Genomic DNA, 22,682 nt, shown 5'->3' on the forward strand with positions numbered 1-22,682 from the left:
TACCAGAATGTTTGGGTGCTACTATTCACAGCTGGAATGTGGCAGATTGTACAATACATTATACAACAGTAATTTCATAATGAGTGATTTGATTGGACAAGAGGTATTCCATTGGTGCTGTTAAAGAGTGCAACAGTACTGCTTCTTTATAACTACTTGTATCACTTCTCTTCAGGTGCTCAATAATTACTTTTAAGTAATGCACCAAATATTAAAGTGTTTTCTTAAAAAAGCATTTGAATGAATCATTTAATTCTTAGGCTTGATAAGAAGTAGCAAATGTAATTTTAATATTGTTGCACAAAAGCAATATCACACTTAATGTCATGCTGTTGTAAGTTATTTAACACATTTAGACAAGTGAGGCTCCTCAGGTTCTCGTGACCTTGTGGTTCCACTTATTATTATTAATAGGCTCTGTAACGAGTGGAGCATCTAATGGAGACTGCAAGGTGACATTTTGTAAATCATCGCTTGGGAAAAAACAGCCCTTTCTGTTCAGGGGATCAACATGTGGAATGCTTTTCCTGCAGAGCTCAAACTGGAGCCGGACGTGAGTCATTTTAAAGTGAAACTGAAACAGTTCTGGGCTGCATGGTGGTGTTGCCTCACAGCGAGGCGGTTTCTGGTTCAAATCCCCGCCGAACAGGAGCCTCTCTGTGTGGAGTTTGCATGTGTGGGTTCTCACCGGGTACTCCGGCGTCCTCCCACAGTCCAAAGACATGCTCATTAGGTCCATTGGTGACTCTAAATTGCCCGTAGGTGTTGAATGTGAGTGTGGCTGGTTGTCTGTCACTACAACCCTGTGATTGACTGACGACCGGTCAAAGACAGATGGGATCAGCTCAAGCACCCCCGCGACCCCAAACGGGAAAAAGCGGTAAAGATAATGGATGGATGAAACAGTTCTTAAAGAGGACTCAGTCTTGTAGTCATGTATGATCGTGCTCTTCCTGTTTTCTTGTACAACAGTGTGTAACCTGTTCTGTCTGTTGTGCTTGTTTGGTTCTGTTTTATATGTATTTATTGTTGAGTTTGATGTAATTTAAAGGCCTAATCAAGGGGCCGGCATTGCAAATTAACTTAGGCTATACATGCTGTAGTGTGTGGCAGCTGTTTACTTGCTCCATACTTGTCCCTATATACAAATAAACATGAAATAGAATTAAATTCTAAGTCCTGATCTAACCTCTATGTCATCTTATCAAAGAGCTACCTGCACTTGAAAGAACTAAAATACATGCCTTATACATTGAAGCATGTTGTTTTTTATATCTACATTATTTCATTGAATGTTTTTTTTATTTCCCACCACTGCCGTATTTCTACCTTTCACTGAATTAAAAAAAGGCAAGCTCCACAAACAGCATACTCATAAAGCTCAAAGTGACTGAATTATCAGACAGCACTACAGCTGAGAGCAAGCTGGAAGCACCAGACCGGAAAGGTTTGGCTCAGGCTCCTCTAAAAAGTAATTTTTCTATCTGACCTTCCATCCAACACTTCTCATTACGGTGCCTTTTTTTAAAAATTTTTTTACAGCGAGCGGCTACAGAGGAAACATCAAACCCTAACACTGTGAAAAAGGCGACATGCACAATAACCAATTAGCCTTTTATGAAAGGTCTCCATCCTTGCAAATTATATTTAACACCCTTGACATTTCAACTAAGTGGTCTCGACCAAAAAAGGCTGTAACAGGTACTGATTGCTGTGAAACAAGTGATTGTGATTGCATTTCCACCTGTTTTTGTTACCGTTTGTAATGTCAAAACAATTTGTTTCACATTCAATCAACTATAGAAATAATACATGTTTGTGATAAACAACTCCTTGATCACGCTCGCGCTCTCTGTCACACACTTGCTTTTTTAAGATCTTGCTCTTTCACACAAAAAACTTGCAAATTGGCCCAAAACATTTTAAATCATATTTTTAGAAGAGTCTGATTACTGGTTCACTGCAGCTGTCTTCCACCTGCATGCTGCTAGCTTTACTGTGGCAATTATATCTAATGAAAATAACTCTGTCTTTCCTCTTAACGTTTATTTAGTTACGGAGCACTATTATCAAGAAATTACAATCAAATTAGCATTTTAATCACTACAGAGACATTTCTCTTTTTGTTTTACTCTTATTCAAACTGGGCTTGCTTTAAGCACTTAGCTAAATCAAACGGTATCTAAAGTATACTTTATATTTGCATATTTATATAGAACTACAGACTACAAAACTACTACAAAAATGGCGTCTGATTATTGAAAGTTTACCCACACCTTCCAGCCAATCAGCAGTGAGAATTCACCTCTGACATGGCAAACAGTGAATGATCAACACGTCAATCAATAGACATGGTGTCCAGCACGGCTGCACTGCACTTACAGTGAGAAGCTAATGTATGTCCCAGGCAGTTTCTCTTGAGGATAAATAAGAATTCTATAAACCCTATGTTGCTAATCCCATTGATCTGGAACGTAAATTATTAGAGTTAGCGAATCAATACAACTAATCATGGCCTGAGGTTAAGAGGTAATACCTTATGCCATTCTCTTTTTTCCGATAAAAGGGGCCCAGCATGGAAAGCAGAGTAATCTGTCTGTCATTCCCCTTTCTCACTGTTACGCTTGAGGAGGTCATGGACTCACTAGACCCCAGAAACTACATCCCTCACAAATCCAGACAGAATAACTGAGCTAACAAAACTGACTGTTCGTTTCATTTATATGTTGAATGGATTACTACCGCCCCATTTAAGCAGTATTTTGCCATTACTGGTGTCCTATAAACCCGCCACGCTCTAATTTTCCATATATCTTTTTTTTCCTGTTTTGCTTTAGTGTGTAGTTCAGACTGGCTGCTCCTCCTATCTATGCATGTGTGTGCAGCTCCAGAAGTAGTAAAATAAGCTTTTATCGTAAATCTCTGCTTTTATACTGCTTCATGCTTTTCCTGTGCGTCAAAATTACAGCTGACTCCCATTTTCAAATTAATGGGCCTAAAATAATGGGTTTTAAGTGTGTAAAAGGTACTTCATTTCAATATTGTAACGCCAATGCGTTCAATTAATCACTGTCGCATGATGGGCTCCGTGACTGGAAATGTGTCACGTACTTCTGTGCCCGGAAAGTATTTTTAATTTTATGTGCCTTAAATCTGAGCGAACACACTCAATAATGTAATATATCACACATGCGGTAGTACCCTAGAATTTTGCTTGCCTAAGCTCGATCACACATCACACACTTTAAAACCCTTTGGCTCACAGTGTCAGAGAGGAAGACAGTGGGAGGGGGGGGGGGGAGGCCGGCGTTGGGAATGGAGGAAATAACAAGTCAGTATCTGAGGCCCTCAAAACCCCATGTGATTATTTTTTTTAGCGGGATGAACAGAGTGAAATTAATACTGATGCCTTTATATGATCCACACAAGCAAATGAGACCCTGAGCGACAACACTGACCTTTTCAGCGCAGTTTTTTTTCATGTTTTTTTCCCCTGGCTTTGTCAGAAGAGGTGATGAACTTGTTCATCAGCTTTTTTTTTTTTTTTTTTTTTTTTTTTTTTTTACCATTTCCACCAAAAGGAGTGTGAATATGTTTCACTGTTTAAGATAAAGAACTGGGACATTTTCATGACAAAACACATCTAATGCACAAACAAGACAAAGTCGTCAATGAGTGACATATTGTAGGACATGGTGATTGTTCCTGACAGAAGCTTAATGAGAAAACATCAGCTGACTATAAATACTACAACCTCCTTTTTTCCTGAGAATGCAACATGCACTTACTTTGTAAAGGTGGAAAAGATAAAGGTACAGTAAGAGACTCTTAAGGGTTAAAAAACATGAAAGCATCTTTACTCAAAATTTGATTTTACATTGGGCCTATGAAGTATGTAACCTTGAAACGCTTCTGCAAAGGAACCCCCTTCCTTTTTAATGTGCACCACCTGTGCTACAGAAGACCATTTAATAAGAAATAGTAGATATATTTTGTTTTCGAGCGCACTTTTCATTTCTTTGAAGTGCCCCAGCGTTCAGCCTTAAACACTGTTGGCCAACCCACTTGGGCACTCTGGGTAATAGCCTTTGCATCAGTGCTCAGAGCACCGTGCATTCAAATGAAATATCAACTTGTCGCACGGCCAAGGAAGACGACAGCCGACTCTGTTGGGTCTGCCAGAATCCACTCTGTCTTCAGGAAGGGGTGGGGTGGGGTGGGGGTGCACTCTCACTTTTATGGGATTTCAGGAAGGTAGCCTTTGGAACATGACTGTAGGTGAGGTAATAGAGGGAAAAGATGTATTTTAGGAAATGATGTAATCATTTCACTTTTGCTCGTTTGTGCATCCACAAGTCCATTTGGTTTGACATTTAGTGTGAACATTAGAGGACAACTTCAGCAACCTGCTCCCCAGTCTGTGAGTAGTTGAGCCCAGAGGGACACTGCAGCACAGATCTTGTTATTTAATTCATGTTTACTGGCTGCAGTTGCATCTTAAGCTGGTGTTGATTGTGTTTAAGCATTATTTGTTGCACACAATAAAAAGAAGAGAAAGGTGTTTTTGTTTGCTTGTTTGTGCAATTGAAACACATTTAACTATCCTTGTACCTCTGTTAGACGTTGCTAACTAACTGAAGCAGAAACTGTAGGTTTAAAGAGTAAGAATTTAACTTACTTACTTAGAATTTAAATTATTTTCAATCATTGCAAAAAATTGTTTAAAGGTCAAAGTTCATGTTAAATTAGGAAACCAATAATCTTGCCTCCTTCTTAACCAAGGAGTAGTCTGGGATATAGTTCTTCAAACTTGGCAGTACAACTTTTAACCATCAAGTGATATTCTACAAAAAAAAAAAAGATACACTGCAGGCTCAATCCATAGAAGGCAAATGATGGAAATAAATCTATGTATGAGTATAAAAATATATCAGCCTTCCAGAGAATCCACTGCTGTGCATTGTTAAAAATAAGTGGAAAAAACAGGCTTAGGACTTGAAAGTAGTTTGGAAAAGATTAACCTTGGTGATAATAACAACAGTAACTGTGTGCACTTTATTGCTGTACAACATGTTCAAATCTCCAAGATGTAACATCTCTGGGAGAGAGATAATATCTTAAAAAGCCTCTGGCTCAGATTGGTCATGCTCTACTAAGAAGCGAGAGCTAGGTAAACAGATGTGTGTCGCTTTCAACAAGATCAAATCTCTTCCAAGAGGGATAGAAATAGCTGCCTGAAGCGTGGCTGCAGGATTTGTATTTTATTAAGGTTCTCAGTTTATGTTAAAGTGATTTACTTTCATTTATGACTATCCTTTTTCAAACTGTTGACATACAGCCTCTTTACTTTATTGTATAGTGGTAACCCTTTAGTTCTCTAATAATAATGTACATTGTTAAGAGCTAGCAGTGGATGTTGGAGTGGTTGTCCATTTATGCTCAGTATCTTTGTATGATTGTGTTCAATATAAAAGAACATGTTGCACTGCTGAGTGGCCTCTTATACCTCTGCATCCCCTTTTGCATTAGTATGGTAGGTCTATCATTAGGTGTTCTTTCAATCCAAAACACGGCAAACCTTACATATTAAATCACAAAGGGAGGGTTCGACTTCATTTTCCATAGATGGGTTTGATGGTGGAAGGACCTGTGCGTAACAAGAAGAACTGGGGCAAGAGTCAAGGATAGGAAGACTTCCAAAATAAACCAGATGAATTTGAGAATTGCACTCAAGTCAATCTGATTGTCAACACAGAAAGTACCAACCTCAAAGTGCATACCCTGACTCTTGTTTACACTGCACCTGTGTTCATCGGGTTCTGTGCAAGCGGCAGCCTCTCGTGTTGACAAATGAAGCCAATGCTGCAGTTCCTTGAGTGTCCTTTTGGATTGCTGCAAAAGCCTCGGATGTGACACAATCCCCTTTTTAAAAAATCCCCATTTTGACAACATAAATAAACATGTTTACAGGCTGGTTCATAAGAAGAATTTGGTCTGAATAGTTCATGTATTTATCAGCTGGGTGTATGCCAGGAGGTTCAAGACCTGCCTCTGCTCCCTGTCTTTGCCTGTTTTCTAGGTTGACCTAAAGGGAGGTTGAGACAGCATTTTCAATATTTTATCGTTCGGCACTAAAAGTTGGCTTCAGTGGGTGACATCACTGATACTACTTCCATATTTTATACAGTCTCTGGTTCTTTGTTGCCAGGTTTTTGATCTGTCCGACTGCATGAGCCTCACCCACTAGAACTTTCTCTGAAGCGTATTGCAGCTGGATCATAGCAGAACAACTAAATGATATGGGAATCATGGGAATAGCTGATATCAAACAAACATCAAGTTACTTTGTCCTTCTTAGGTCGAGGGAGTCTGTTCATGGTATTTATATTGAAATTGACCAGATGATCTATGCGTACCCATGTTTGACTTCCTGCCTGGGTCGATCTGCTCTGTTCAGCTTGAGTTGTGCTGGATTTGGGCGGGGTAAAATAAACTTGGTGCACATTTACAGTGTGGAGTGGCACTTCTGGGAAGCTTGTAAGATGCCCTTACTAGAGTGGGCGCAATCACCTCCCGAGGGTGCGTCTCGGACGGCACGCAGTGCACGTGTGTGCTGTGGAATCAAGCAGTGACTTTATTAAGGACAGCTTGTCAGGATTACTTTCAATGCGGTTGAATAGTTTACTGAGAAAAATCATAGAGCAAAATACAATGGAGATGCAGCAGATTATCAAGAGGACTGTTATTAAAATGATGGACAACCAGCTAAATCTAATGGAAAGGACTACTCGAGGGATGAAAGCAAAAATTGCCATCCCAAAAGACAATGTTTCTGCAAAACTGATGCAGCTCTCCACAGTGTAGGGGTTGAACTTTTGCTGAACAAACAAATGTTTTATCAGCACTTATTTGAAGGCCCTCTGGCTTTGCAGCAGCCTGCAGGTTTGCACCTTTGCCCTGGGCTGTTTCTTATGTTTTGTGTCTCCCAGCAGATACTGTAGGCAGAGATTGTGTCAGTACGTCCAGGTGAAACTGGCCAGTCTCTCCAGAATGTATATAAAAATCAGCCTTCACCAATCTCCCACAATCTCACTGCATTACTGGCTCTTCCCATTTCACTGCATGTTTTTTTTTGGCTTTGCACTCCTCTTTATCTTAAACTATACAAACACTACACTTAACTTTCACACATCCACTTACTAGCACCACTACAGATGGACTATTTTCTACATTTAGCAAATGTAATCTGCTGCTCCTGCTGCCTGTTAATTAAAATTATTTATTTTGCTTTTTAGTACAACTATATGTGTTTCCCTCTTTTTGTCATGGTTACTGAATCTGGAATGTAATGACACTATAGTCCTGTAGACTTTATTTTCCCTCCCCAAAAATCATGTCGGGGGCTAAGAGACCCCACAAGGCTCAGGTTAGTATAAAAATAAAAGGCTGTTTGTAAATCCATTCCCACAGTTTAAAAGTCCATGCACACGGTTAATTATCCATGTGCTTTGATTTGTAAACTGTGTGCACGGATTTGTGAATTGTGCGCACAGTTTACAAATCCCTGCACACAGTTTAGGAAGCTGTGGATTTGTAAACCGCGGGAACAAATTTTCAAACTCATTTTTTTTTTTTTACCTGAGCCTTCATGGGCTCAGGAGGAAGCAAAGACCAAAGCTGGCTAATCAAGAGGTCAGCTTTACATACAGTAATAAAAATGTTTACAAAATATAAAAGAAAGGGACATATTTTTGGTCAACATGAAGACAAATTAGCCAAATCCATCCACGAGTAGCAGTATTAAGGGATAAAAACTGCACAGTGTAAATACTGGTATTGTCATTCTAATCATGCAATTTGCAACTTGCAGGTCTTCATTTGCATCTATTGCATGAAAGCATGCTTAGTGGATCTGTCAACAGCCTCACATGTAAATGTTCTGCGAGCTGCAGTTATTGTAGATCCCTATGCAGTAAGGCGGTAAGATGATAATGACTGTTTCAGGCTGTGTCGGACTCAGAATCAAGCATTGGAAATGATTTATGTAGAAAATATGTACATGTGAAAATCTTTAAGTGCCTCATCCAGCCTTTCCCCGTATAATAATTGTTTTTGCACGTGTCTATACTTAAATTATCTACAACAGAGGTGAAGAGTTCAATCATAGGGCCACAATAACCTCATGGCCAATACAGATGATACTTGAATAAAGAGTCGAGCCTGAAGGATCATTTTCCCTATAATGAGAGCTTATAAACTCTTACTTTCATTCTGCTATGTAATGCCTCACATGAGTACTTACTGCCGAATGACCAGTGGGTTCTTTTCACTTTCAATGCAGAAATGTATGCTAAAGCAATGTGTGCTAATTGAAGATGATGACATGCTAAGGCGTCATTAAGCCAGTAGCTATTGAAAACAGGAGTGTACTACTATTTAAAAATACATGCAAATCCTTTATTCATTTTATTTTTATGCTTCCAAGCATGCAAGATCCCAAATTTAGGGTTTAGCGATACGACATAGGGAGATCTCTCTTAGGGGTTTCACAACAGACGCTTCAAAATGCTCCAGCGGGATTATCATTTAGGGAACTGATGACTGTGCACAGAGCCATGGATGCTCGGCCAGTTCACTGAGTACCTAGTGATGGAAGTGGCGGTGCATTTATTGCTTGGAGGACTCGAGGGATTTATTTATAGCACATATTTTCACATAGCCAGTGTCTCCACACATTCTCAGATACTCGTTATAACAAGTTTTTTCTACAAGTTTAGAACAATTTCTTTGTTAACCAAATAGACTGAATTAGCCTTTATATTAGCTTATATGATTAGAATTCATTCTATGAACCCATTTCTCTCTCCACTAATCATACCTAGTTTTAAGTAACAGAAGAGAGTGGCAAAAGATTGATTTTGTTATCTTGATTCTCTACAGACTCAACAGGAACATGTGTGTGCAATGTCACAGTTTAAAGTTATATGCACACTCCTGCACTCTTATTTGCAAAAATACATTTATATTAACTAGTAAGTTAATTAGGTTAGACAATGTGCAGGAGTTTGCTTGCAAATTGTCATGGACTCGTTCCTTTCCTATATGCACCTCTCTTACGAAAAAGATAAGCAATGCAATGCATAATCTGTAATTTAATGTACAATTAAAAAAAATATATATGTTACAGTCTGATGCAACACAGCCCTAATAAATGATTTTAACAGTATCTCTATCTTTGACAATGCAAATCATTGCTTAGGATGTTGTGGCATGCACTAGGGGTGGCCGATATGATTTCAAGGGGGGAGGGGCTTGCCCCTAGCCAGCACTCTGGACACGCTCCTGTGTACAGCAGAGGTGGAGGTATTTGGCCTTTGAATGTTTGTAAAGTAGTCCCATCCTAATGGTTCTTCTGGGCCATGGGTAGTACAAAGATTGTGATTTGGATGCAGCTATGCAAGTCATGTTGCATGGCAAAGAACATACAACATGAATACTGCATACATTTTTCATCTATGCATAAAATAAAAAAAAAATACAGCTGAAAACACCAAGCCAAGTTTGACATTAGTGTTGGCTGTTTGTTGTTGTTTTTCCACCTCCTACTCACTGCAGCATTGAATACATTTCAACGGAGAGACTGCTACGCAAGAAAAAACATGAAATTAATTTAAAATTACAAAATAATTGTCAGGATATTGCTTTGTTCTTTTCCCAATGACAATTAGATAGCAAAATAAAAAAATTAAAAATAAGCCCACCCATGGAGAAAGAGAATAGTGACAAACCAGCGGTATGTGATTAAGGCAGCTGATGTGGAGTAACAGTGCATGTTTGGTACCCACTTTAGCATGAAACTGTCACAGTGCTGTTTGGAACTCAGCGAGTAGTGGTATAATGATGCATAATAATGTGCTCTGTGTACGACATGCCAGACTATGCAGGGACAGCAGGTTAGCATACATAAATGACAAGCAATTTCCTGTACATAAAATACATCAGTCTCGGAGCGTGCCTATATATTAAAGCTACATATACACATCAGTAAAGATAACGTACAGAATGGTTCATGCATCACTTGATTTACTGTTCATTTACAACATCGTGAGGACGTGACAGCGATACAAACAGTGTGCAAATGTGGAAATTTGCATCATCAATTCATGGTCTCTTCTGTCTTTAATATGGTCTCCCCTGGTCTGTCTCTCTGTCTGTCTGTTGGTCCCTCCGAACTCTTCTGGGAAGCAATTTGTGTTTCCAAAACTTATGTATACTGACTTGCACACTCTACCAGCAATATGATGCATGTCTGCTTGTGTATTCTTGCTATTCACCCGCTGTAGGCTGTATGTTCTTGTACTTCTCTTCACCTTCAGGATATTTAATGACCAGTTAGGAAAAAAAGTCTCTACTTCTATCAATCTATTAGTGACTGAATGTGGATAAAGTCTTGCTCTTGCGGCTGTTGTTTTTAGTAAATTTGGGTTAAGGATGTTTGGGTAAAGAATGGGATAATCATGTCTTCAGTTAAGAGCTTTAACATTCATGGTGTCAGTTACAGGCCCCAAGGGTAGGAGTAGACATGCATGTGAAAACTCTTGCACACACAATCAGGTCAAATTTTCATAATGTTTGATACCATCATATCAAGCAAGCATAAATGAATACTAATGCTGAAGTAAGAAGCAATATGATTTCCTATATCCATCCATATATTTTCTCTTATCAGGACGCTGTAAAAAGATAGGTAAAGGTGTTCTTCTTTATGAATATGTATGTAGAGTTGTAAACCAAACTAGTGCATTAAAGCAATTTAAAGCATTCAAATTAAATTTGATTTGATGGTTAGTGCGCACGCCCGATGTACACAGGCTATAGTCCTCCAAGCGAGTGGCCGGGTTCGAATCCGGCCTGAGGCTCCTTTTCCGCACGTCATTCCCCACTCTCTCTCTCCCTGATTTCTGTCTCTTTCCACTGTCCTAGCTCTCAAATAAAGCCCCAAAAAGCCCACAAATAACCTTTGAAAAAATTAAAATAACAAAATAAAAGTTGATGTAGAGTAAATTAAAAAAGACACATTTATGTAAAAAAAACAGAACAGAAAAGTACAATCCTATTTCTAATAAATTGGGACATTGTATGAAATGTGATGATTTCCAAATCATTGGAACCCCATATTTGCTTGAAAATAGTACAAAGACAAAATATAATATCATATATATATATATATATATATATATATATATATAATGTTGAAGCTGAGAAACTTTGTTGTTTTGGAAAAGAATGTCCAATTTGAATTTGATGCTGACAACATTATATATAAAAAAGTAACCCACCTGATTAATCTCAGTTAATATGCTTGACTTGCAACAGGTTAGTAACATGCAGGGGTGTGTCTAGAAGGCTGGCCACCCTTGAAATCTGATTGGCCACCCCATGTGCCACTCCAAAAATCCTAAACTACTATTGGTTATCTGCCTTGTCAGAAGCTGGACGTTCACAAAAGATGTCTTTTTTTGTGACAAAATGCTATTTCTTAAGGTTCTAAAGGCCAAGAAGATATATGTTTCCACTCTTGGGTTACATAAAAGAAGATTAGTTTAGTGGCATTAGAAAGGTTATATAAATGAGATTCTTGTGTACGCGTGTGTGGAGCTAACACTTAAGGCCACCGCTGCATAAATCAGTCCCCCAGTTGGGACACCCCAGTCAGAAAAGCATGGTGCCTAAAAAGAGAATCCCAGAAAGGCTGAGTCTTTCTGAACCAAAGCAAGGGAGGAGTTCATTGCTCTATGAAAGACTACACTGGAAAATAGTAAAACAATGGAAGAATAATGGTTAACATAAAGTTGCAAAGAATTTGGAGATTATATCATCTATACTATCACTTCAAAAGATTCAAAGAACTGTAAGAAATCTCTTTATACATGGGACGAGGCAGAATACCAAGTGGCATGTGATCTCAGACGGCCCTGCATTGAAAACAAACACATTGCCACAGTGGACATCACTGCAAGGACTCAGTAACCTTTCTGAAAACCATTGTCTGAACACAGTTCATCAGTACATTCACAAACACTAGCTATGATTGCACCATACAAAGAGGAAACAGTACAGAAATACAATCCAGAACACAGCCGACTTCTCAACAGTCGGTCCAGATTAATTAAAATGGACTGGGGTGAGGTTGTCTGCTGAATCAAAATTTGACTTTCTGTTTGGAAAATCTGGGCACCTTGTTCTCTGGGCCAAAGAGGAGGGACCATCCGGCTTGTTATCAGCGCTCAGTTCAAAAGCAGCATCCTTGATAGTATGGGGGTGCATTAGTGAACATGGCATGGGTAACCTGCACATTTCTGAAGGCATCATTAATGCTGAACATTGAGAATTCCAAACCACATTCTGGATGTATTACAACAGCATGGCTCCGTAGTAAAGGAGTCCAGGAGATAAACTGGCTTTCCTTGAAGTCCTGACTTGTTACCCAAAGGAGACACTGAACTGTTGAATCGTTGAAATCCTACATAAAGCAAGAATGGTAAAACATTCCACTTTCAGAATTACATTAATTGGTGTTCTCCTTTCCAAAAGGAAAAAGTGATGCAACAGAGTAGTAAACACAATCCTGTCCCAATGTTTTAGGAGATGGGGTTGCAAACCACCATCCAATAATGTCAAATAAATACTGAACTATACAGAAAATTAGTTTTTTTACAACCAGTAGCAAACGTTGGGCAGTTTCTCTCAGTCTTGTTTTGTTCTTGTTGTATTTTCAACTTAAAAGTCCCCACTTAACGAATTCATTTATCTCCCTTTTACACAGTATACAACTATCACACACACAAAGTCACACATACACAAACACTCACAACCTTGGTAATTTAACAAATGATGGTTCTCCCACCACTCAAATTACAAATGGCGTACCTGTGGCAGCATTAGGCCATTAGAATGTGAAACCCCTTTTAAGAAACCATATTAAAATCCTCTGCAACTACAGCAATAGACATCTCGACAATGCTTCCTTTCATCTCTAGCTAAACAAAATGAACATCCTCCCTCCCCCTATGTCTTTGTAGACCAGCTCCTCATTGTCAAAAGTCAGATCTGTAGCTGGTCACAGAAAAGCAGCTGAACTGAACATGAGCGCGAAAGGGGCCTGCAGGGAGGTAGTAGAAGATTTGAAAGCGGCGTTGAGATATGAACATCCTTAGTCTGATCATTACTCAGAGTAAGTGCAGATGGGAGCCCTGGGTCAAGGATTTGTCCCCTGACATTTAGCGCAGTCAGAATGTATTAGAACGGTGACACATCTTTGAATGTCTTGGCTCTGTATAGCAGGATGAAAAATTGGAAGTCAAACAAGATAATAAGGTTTAAAGGGCCAAAGGTAAACTCTGATTTGAAAGTGCTTATAAGGGGTGACTGACTTGGACAATCAAGAGGCCAGTCTTAAAATCAGTTTAAACAATGTAGATCTGAGCACCTTCAACCTAGCTTATAGCAGCTATTTTTTTAGGCTATTTTTGCCTTTTTTTTGGACAGGACGGCTGAAGAGAGACCGGAATTGCCGGGAGCAGAGAGTTGGGGAAATCATGATGCATCAAAAGGTTGATGTCAGATTCCAGCCCAAGGCGGCTGCGACGAGGACTATAGCCTCTGTACAAAGGGCGTGCAACATAACCACTAGGCTACCAGCGCCCCATAAGAGGGGATTTTAGTTGATGAATGAATGAATTATGAAGGTTAAGGTTATCGATCCAGATGTCAAGATATTTACAGCCGTAGAATTGATCGATACAGGTTCAATTGCATGTGACAGATCAAAATTTGGATTGACATGTGTTGTTCCTGTTTCAAAGAAAATTACTTTTAAACAGTATTAGGTTTAAATATTTTTTTTTGGGAAATTGTGAACAACAAGCGTCAGTGGTTCAATGACAAGGATTATAGACAAATCTGACAGCTGATTGGGCTCCGCCATCTTGCATTGGGGGCCATAGCCCAAACCCCTCTATAGTGACTGTGACAGCAGCATGGTTTTCTCCATGTCACAAATGTCCGATCAAAGGGAAAACTGGACTTGTGTTTGTTTTCCAAATTTAAAGTTCGTCAATAATGCTAGATCAACTGAAAACTCTTCAGATTGTCCCTGATGTCCTTTACATAATTTTCAAAAATACATTCAAAAGAGCAGATGTTGTAGGGAGAAGCTACCACCGGTTTTCCCCTGGATTCTCCTATAGTCAAGGCTTAACAATATAAGAGCGTGACATTAGCACCTATTTGTTTATTTATTTTTATATTTTATTTGTTTGTTTATTTAACATGGACATACAGTGACATTGGTGCTGTAACATTTAACCATGCACAAGTCCCAGATGCACTGCTCTTAGTGTTTATATCAAAATGCTAATTCACTGGTATTTACAGTAAATATAATTGACAGTAGCAACTGCTAAGGGGAGGAAGGAAAGACATTTCCTTGCACAAAGGCCAGGGGCAGGACAATTGATGGATTTCTCAACACTGCAATAACCCACGTTTCCTTTTATCATAATCAGAGATGTTTAAATGAGGGATTGTTAAATCTTTATATAACAGGGCAAGGCTGGGTCCTGCTGCTAAGAAAAGGGAGATGTATCATTTTTCTTCGCAGTGGAGAAGTAACTCTCTTGGTATAGAAACCTCAGCAGATTTGTCGAATGTTTTCCAAGAAATACATAATGCAAAATTAGCTCTGAATTTTAATAGGTGAACGTTTGAAACCAGCACTGTTACTAGTGATCAAAGGATGGCTTCAAAGAATTGTGTGCAATGTCTGTGTTGTGATTCCTGCTACAGCTTCTTTAGAATAACCAGTACTGGTACCAGAGTGGAAGGAAGGGAGGTGGGGGGGCATTATAACAATGTTATTAGTGACATAACATTGGGTATTTTAATATGTCAGTATTAGTACAGATTCATGATTTTATCCATAACCCTTTCAAGGATTAATTTTTACACAACAGAGCAAGATTTTTAAAATGTCATTTGTTACCTCTAAAGACATGAAGTCATTTTTTTGTTTCTTAATTTAAAATACGTACTTTTGAACAAAATACATAGTTAAATGTCCACTAGAAAAGGCATCATGCTAGAATACTTACTAATTGGTGTTTTCTTTTTACAAATCATTTTCAGTTACCCTCATTTGGAGAGAATCAATATGATTACTTGAATTGGAATTTTGAAGGTTTTCGGTCTTTGAGTTTTGAAATGTTCCTGTCTTGTACAGAAAACAATATGCTTGACAAGAGCAAACTAACTCTGTGGCTTTTGCCTGGAGGCTACCAGAACAGTAGAAAAGCAGACATTCAATGTGAGAACCAGTATTATTGGAGAGCATGAAATTGAATTCAGACTTGAGCTCTACACAGATAGAACCCTGCAAGATACAGTTTAATAATGTGAATCGTTAAAGAACGTTTCACTCCACATCAAATATATTCAAGAACAGCAAAGTCTCAATCATAACATTATTGCAATGCATGATGTCCAATTGAGTGGAAAGATGTTTAATGATAGTTTCCTTCAAACCTGAAATCATTTCTTGGGAATTTAGCAACAATAATGCTCCTTAGTTTATATTAGATGTTAAAATAATTGTCACGTGCAAGGGTCTTTTATAGAATAGCAAGATTTGCAAGATATTTCTTGAGCTGCACAGATTTTCTGACCTTCTTGGCAATCTTGGTTTGGAGACATTGACGGTACACTTACAATGGCGGTCCAGTGCCTGGAAGTGTATTGGATGACTTCCTAACGTCCACTGAAGTAGCTTATGTGAAACCATTCCATCAAAACCCATATGCATTTGTTGGAGAATGGCATTTGCATAGCTGTCCACAGTAGTGACAACTATGAGTGAAAGGGTTAAGATCTTTCTACAGTATTCTGTCCAGTTTGTGTCTTCATATGAATCATCTCTTTCTGCTCTTGTAACAAAGATCTTGAAATGACTTTTAACATTTTTTATGTGTTCAAAAGGTTGTTAATCCCTTTTCTCTTAAAAGGATACTGAATAATGTGAGTTGATCTTTGGTGAATGAAATCAATTATTTACTTCTTTCTCTCTGTCTCTCTTTATCTTATATTCCCTTGCAGGTCCATTGCTGTGTGATGGACGACTGACACACCTCCTCTTTCCTCTCCTCCTCCTCCTGCGGGCTCCCTTATTGTTCAGCTTTGTTGAGCGCACGTGCCCAAATAGCTGCCGATGTGAAGGGAAAACTGTCCATTGTGATTCCGCTGGATTCTTAGATGTCCCAGAAAATGTCACAATAGGCTGCCAAGGCCTCTCCCTGCGCTACAATGAACTTCACTCCCTGCTACCATACCAGTTTGCTCACCTTGGCCAGCTTCTTTGGATATACTTGGACCACAATCAGATTTCAACAGTTGACAGCCGGGCGTTCCAGGGAGTCCGCAGGCTTAAAGAGCTAATACTGAGCTCCAACAGGATTAAAACCCTGCACAATTCAACATTTCATGGAATCCCCAATCTCCGCAGTCTGGACTTGTCCTACAATAAATTGGAAAACCTGCAGCCAGGTCAATTCCATGGCTTACGAAAACTACAAAACCTTCATCTTCGTTCAAATGGGCTCTCCAACATCCCTATTCGAGCGTTCTTGGAGTGCAGAAGCTTGGAGTTTTTAGATTTGGGCTACAATCGGATCAAAGCTCTTACCCGCACTACTTTTTTGGGACTACAGAAGCTGATGGAGTTGCATCTGGAACACAACCAGTTCTCCCGAATCAACTTTTTTCTGTTTCCACGGTTAGCAAATCTGAGATCACTCTACCTGCAGTGGAACCGCATTAAGGTGGTCAACCAGGGCCTCCCATGGACGTGGTATACACTTCAAAAACTCGACTTGTCCGGGAATGAAATCCAGGCCCTGGATCCAGCTGTGTTTCACTGCTTGCCTAATCTTCAAGTTCTCAACCTGGAATCCAACAAATTGTCCAATGTGTCTCAGGAGGCGGTGTCAGCATGGATCTCACTGACCTCCATCAGCCTTGCTGGAAACATGTGGGATTGTGGAACTGGCATATGCCCTCTAGTTGCATGGTTGAGGCATTTTCGGGGTACTAAAGACACCACCATGATATGCAGCAGCCCAAAGTTTCTGCAGGGAGAAAAAATTATGGACGCCACAAGGGACCATGGTGTTTGTGAGGAAACTGATTATGTTCTGACTGAAACCCCATCTCCTATGTCAGAGCTCATTTCTGAAGCCACTGGTGAACCAACCTTTGCCCCTACTAGCGGTTCTCCACCATTACCACCAACCCACAACTATGGTCCTCTCCCTCCATACAGACCTCGACCTATTCCTCACCCTACCTTTCCAGGTCATTTGAGCAAAGATCCAAGAGACTCAGTTGCTCGCACTAGACCCACTCACATAGCACCCCCAGAGATAGAGCACATGACTCTGCACAAAGTGGTGGTGGGCAGCGTTGCACTCTTCTTCAGCATGTCCCTTATCTTGACAATTGTCTATGTGATGTGGCGGCGCTATCCAGGTGCAACAAGGTTGCTGCAGCAGCGATCCATGGTGGGACGGAAGCATCGCAGAAAGAGTCCAGAGCCAGAGCAGAACCTGAGCACCCAGCTCCAAGAGTATTACATGAGCTACAACCCTGCTGCCACACCAGAGGCATTGGAGGTGCTTGGCAATGGCACAGGTTCCTGCACTTGCACAATTTCTGGCTCCAGGGAGTGTGAGGTATGATCCATCGCATCAGCCTAAAATAAAAACTCAAAATCAAAACACAAAGACCCAGCAGAGAGGTAAATCTTTTATCAAATACGCCCTGTAAAAAGCTACTGTTAAATCACAGTTAAGCTCCCTTGACACTTGGTTCATAACATGCTTGACTTCAAATGTTAGATGTCTCCAATTATTCAGGTTTTACTTTAAAAACCTTGAAGTGGAAAATGGAAAACAGCTTTTCTGATGGAGGGGAATAAATACACCACTAAAGATCAGAGGAACACTTTGTAACAATGACACAATACTGAATAGTGTGTTCTTACTGAGTTTTGATGAAATGACAGTTCTGACACACATTATTTATCTCAGTTAACTTTTAATCAAAATTATGACTTTGTTAACAAAATGAATTTAAGATTTAAAAAAATTCTAATGTATTGTACTCTAAAGGACGGTGAATAACTGGACATCATCTAACTGTTTTGTAGACACCTCTCACCTCCTGCATGGCATGGCTCATGCATGTTTTAAGCAACTTGTTAAGCATGTGTTCGTTTTAAACGTGCATGTGTGTGCGTGTGTGTGCAATATTTGTCTGTGTGTGTGTCTGCTTGTGTGTGTTTGGGAGGGTTGAGGGTGGGAAAAGGTAAACTTCCCAATTGCTAATAACTCTATTCAGTTTGAGAGTTGCAACATTAATCAATTTGTGCAGGATGGATCAAGTGCATTGGTATTGATCATGATTTTTATAGTTTTGGTATCACATGGAAAAGTATGCAGAGTTGCTTCATGGGGCCTTTAAGACATCTCAAAAAATGTTTGTGGTTTGGATGGACATGCCCTGTAACTGCCCTTAAATGGGCTGTTTCTCTGGAACAGAGTACTCTCTCCCTGTTGTGTGGGGGAGATTTATGTTAATCTGCACCGAGGAGAGGCACTACGGTAATCCCAAAGTTTATGACGTGGCTTAAATGTCGATCCCTCCACTGTGATAAGGAGAATATTTATAAACCCAGGCAATTACAATCACCAGCCGGAAAACTCAAAAATGGAGATAGTCTTTGTGTAATCTCAAGTTGCATTCTTTTGAAAGAACAATGGGTGTACACCTGTGTTATCCTCAATAATGGGTCAAACAGGGGTGAAAGTTAAAAAAAAAGAAGAAAAAAAATCAGTTTGTCTATAAAGAAATAGGAAGAATTTACCTGTCTCACACCCCCTTTATCCTCTCAAAGTTTGGATAGGCTTGGCTTAAGAACAGAAAGTAAATGTGCAAAACTTTGAATGCTGAATGTATTGTTTATCTTAATTAGGACATATATTGTGTTCAATAGGGAGTAAATTATATGCATAATTAACATGAAAATAAAGGAGTTGTAACGATCCACTACATACCCTGAGCTGGGAAATGTACAGGTAGTAACCGCTCGAAGTCCTAAAACTGTCCAAGGTTGTTGTGGATTATGATAACATGTAAATAATGAGCAGTATTGGAAGGCATTGGTAATGAACAGTATATGAAGATTCAATTGATTTCTGGAAGTTCACCATACTGAATAAATACATGACAATCTCCTTTCATACTGGCAGATTTCCATACATGAAATTGCCATTTGTGTTTTCAATCTTTATGCACATTATTTATTTAGCCAGCAGCTAATCAAGCAATCACTGAGTGGGTGCTCTCTTTGATTAGATGGAGCAGTTCAAACACTACGGTCCAGTGGGTGAAGGGGCAACAACAATGTTAAATCAAAAGCCAATAAGGATCCATTTCAACTTAACTCCCTTAACAGTTCTGCAGATAAACATGGAACTCACGTCCTTGTGCTGGGTATAGAAGTCTACACTTCATTCATTTAGTTTGCGCCATTGAAATCTATTGTCATCGAAAATCTAGCAAAAACACATTAAAGAGTAATACCTTTGGTTTTTGTAGCACAAAACAAGGTCCCTGAGCAAGGTCAGCGCCATCTGCCTGATTCTGAGCTAATCTCCGGAGATCAAAAATTAAGTTGCAGAATGTTCTAAGAAAAAGCGAATCTAGGGCTTTTTCTGTTTGTGGAACAACACCAAAGTATTGCAAGAGATTGATAACCCTGAGGTAACATAGAATAACCAAGCATTTTTTTGTGCTTTGTTGTTTTAGAGACTCCAAGCATGGTCTTCTCTCATTGTACAGTATGTATCCAATATCAATCTGATTGCCCAGTTGCCCAGTTCTATACTCCACAATCTTAACATGATTTAGTATGTGGCATCTAAGTTAGCTACTTTGAAGAACATTAAAAAATTAAATAAAAAAAAAAAAAGACATTAGATATGTTCCAAAACTGTCATTTATATGTAATCAGTTTGGGGTTAGTGCTACGCTCCGTGATGAATACAACAAATTGACATTATGACACGCTGGTTTATTTCAGGACCTTTAAAACAAGCGCAGAAAACGCTCCGAGACCTCTTCTCAGGCGAGGGTTATGTGCAGCCCTGTGCCTGCCATGTTAGTCATACATCTGGCACTAGAACACAGCTTGTCTGCAATTTGCTGCAAAACACAAGCAATCTTCTGATTATCTCTTCTGACATGACAACATTTCTCTAACAAATCAGCATCAATATTTTTTTTTCTCCCTCCACATAACCTTAATCCAAATCTCATCATCTAAAAAACAATCTGTCCTTTTCAGTACCGTTGGAGGTTGTCAACAGCGGTCTGTTGATTGTTGGGAGGGAGGTGGTTTTTACGCTGTTTCTTATTTCAGCCGTTTAATAATTGAGAGGCTGGCGTAGGCTTGTTTAGCGTGATGAAAGGACAATCTTGCTGGCCAACACAGCTGGCTGTGCCTTGTATTATGGGCTCTGTACAGTGCCAGCAGTCCCTGTGGATGGTAATGTTGAAGAACACAAGCCAACACACATATTTACCCTGCTGTGGTGAAGAAACAGTGAGGTATTGTCATGGGAGACGCTAAATTAATGAATGGTGTCAACCCACCAGGAAAGGGTTCACTCTACCTTCTCCCTTTATTCCTGGACGTTTGGGGGCTTACAACATGAAAGCCTCATTAATCCCAGACAGGTGTTATCATTTACTCCGTCTTATCAGTGCTTTAGTTCAGGTTAAACCAGGAGGCAGCTCTCACACAAGCTGCATTCACATCCTCCTCCTCACTCCTGAACATTTCTAAATAAAATATAAGAACAGCTGCCCCTGAAATGTTCCAAACTTTTTGTTAACACCTGTCCCTCTCAGCAAAAAGCTTTCCCTCTTGGCTGGGGGTTGGGGTTGGGGTTGAGGAGACAGGACATGGTGTGAAAAGGACGCCACGGTCATCATTTCCACATTAACTTGAGATGGTGGTGGGCGTAGCAAAGTCTGTCAATGCTATAATGACAGATAATGCTAAATGCTACAGGTTATTGGGACATTTCTACATTATCAACTAAAGAGCTGAAAAGAAAAGACTGGCCAGCAGCATGGCAATAGTATAGCTCCTTTACAGTGTACATCATATTTGAGTTGGTCACGTTCCCTTGTAAAATTTTCATGATTTCCACCTGCTAGAAACCGTAAGGGTATCAAGAAGAGGTCAAGGAAAAGTCTGGGTGAACAATGTAGCTGTTTGTGAGCTCATATGCTGCTCACCCTGACAATGTCCTGATATTTTCAGGGTGAGCAGCAGTATTGTGCATGTAAGAAAAATAGAATAGGTGAAACTTCCTGGATGGTCCTTGAAATGTGCCCATTCGAACAAGAAAGGCCAATTTTGCCAGCCCCCCGTAGTAAAAAAGTCTGTGCAGGGTCAGGGGTGAGCCAATGGGTGAAATCAGCTGTTCATTTTAAGGCTTTTTAGGCCTTTATTTAATATGACAGCTATAGAAATAGAGGAATTGTGGCTAGAGAAAGTGGGGTATGAAATCACCCAAATAGTGTCAGAATCTGGAATAGAACCTGCAGTGAGTGCAACAAAGACTGTAGCCTCTGTCCATGGGGTGTCTGCGCTAACTGAGCTAAACCCCTGCCCCTGAATGCAAGAGTTACTGTCATAGTCTGGGACATTTTCTGTGAGCCACTGTGGAGGTTTTTAATACTCTCACCTCAGGTACCTCTGCACTGTTTTCTACTATTGTGCTGGTATAGCATGAAAGACCTGACAGTACGTCATAGTAATACTCCTGCATGGGCTACCCAGCTGCACTCCCTCACTTGTACCAATTGGATTAGTTCAACTTGTGCGTCAGACACAGACAATCTCCTACTGCGAGAGGAGGAACATGTGCAATACCAGAAAATCTCAGGACCTGAATGTCCTGAAAGTGACAATGTGAGTTCATATGTGTGAAATGAATATAAATATGAAGAGATGAAAGGGGAATACAGTTCATCTCTTCTTTGTGGAGTTGTTGTGAATGTTTGATAGCTTCCTATTTTCAGAAAAATATGAATAGTGGTAACAATAGTAGTCCCCATCTGACTGAAAGGCAATCAGAGCTGGCATATACAGAGCATCGGAATCAGCTAATTACTTCTGGTAATTGTTTATATATCTGGTAGGACTAAACTAGTATTATTTTTACAAGAAAAAACTGAGACTCAAAATAATTTATATTCAAATCCTGAGAGTATGACAGGCCATACTGAACAGGCCTCAACATGTGGGAGTGAGGAAATTAATTAAAATGTTAAGGAATTGAGATTTTTGCCCTCTGTGATTTTTTTTATCAATTTAAAGATTCTAAAAGAGGCCGAGTTAATCTTCAAAGAGGGACAGTGTTTGTGCACATTTTGGATTTGAGAACTTGATAAGAAGCGTTCCCAGATGAAAGTACCTCATCACCCAGAGACTAACACTAGCGAGTGGATAACTGAACTCCTGCACTGATACACAGGGTACATCCCATGTGTCTTAAGTT

The 22,682-nt window shown here is 39.6% G+C and overlaps 1 protein-coding gene across 4 annotated transcripts in view; it reads left to right on the top strand.

Annotated features, from left to right (window-relative positions):
• Window positions 1-22,682, top strand: part of lrrtm4l1 (leucine rich repeat transmembrane neuronal 4 like 1) — a 64,076-nt gene that overhangs the window by 5,126 nt on the left and 36,268 nt on the right. For 2 of the 4 annotated variants that reach the window (XR_009676284.1, XR_009676285.1), the window contains exon 2: window positions 16,150-17,845. Coding sequence is in view for 2 of the 4 variants with exons in the window: in XM_061061087.1 (XP_060917070.1) it covers window positions 16,150-17,780 (1,631 nt within the window). In the remaining 2 variants the exon portion in view is untranslated. The remainder of the gene's footprint in view (window positions 1-16,149; window positions 17,846-22,682) is intronic. The other 2 variants (XM_061061087.1, XM_061061088.1) reach the window with 1 other exon arrangement.

This window comes from Labrus mixtus, chromosome 17 (genome assembly GCF_963584025.1).
Source record: "Labrus mixtus chromosome 17, fLabMix1.1, whole genome shotgun sequence".
NCBI lineage: Eukaryota > Metazoa > Chordata > Actinopteri > Labriformes > Labridae > Labrus > Labrus mixtus.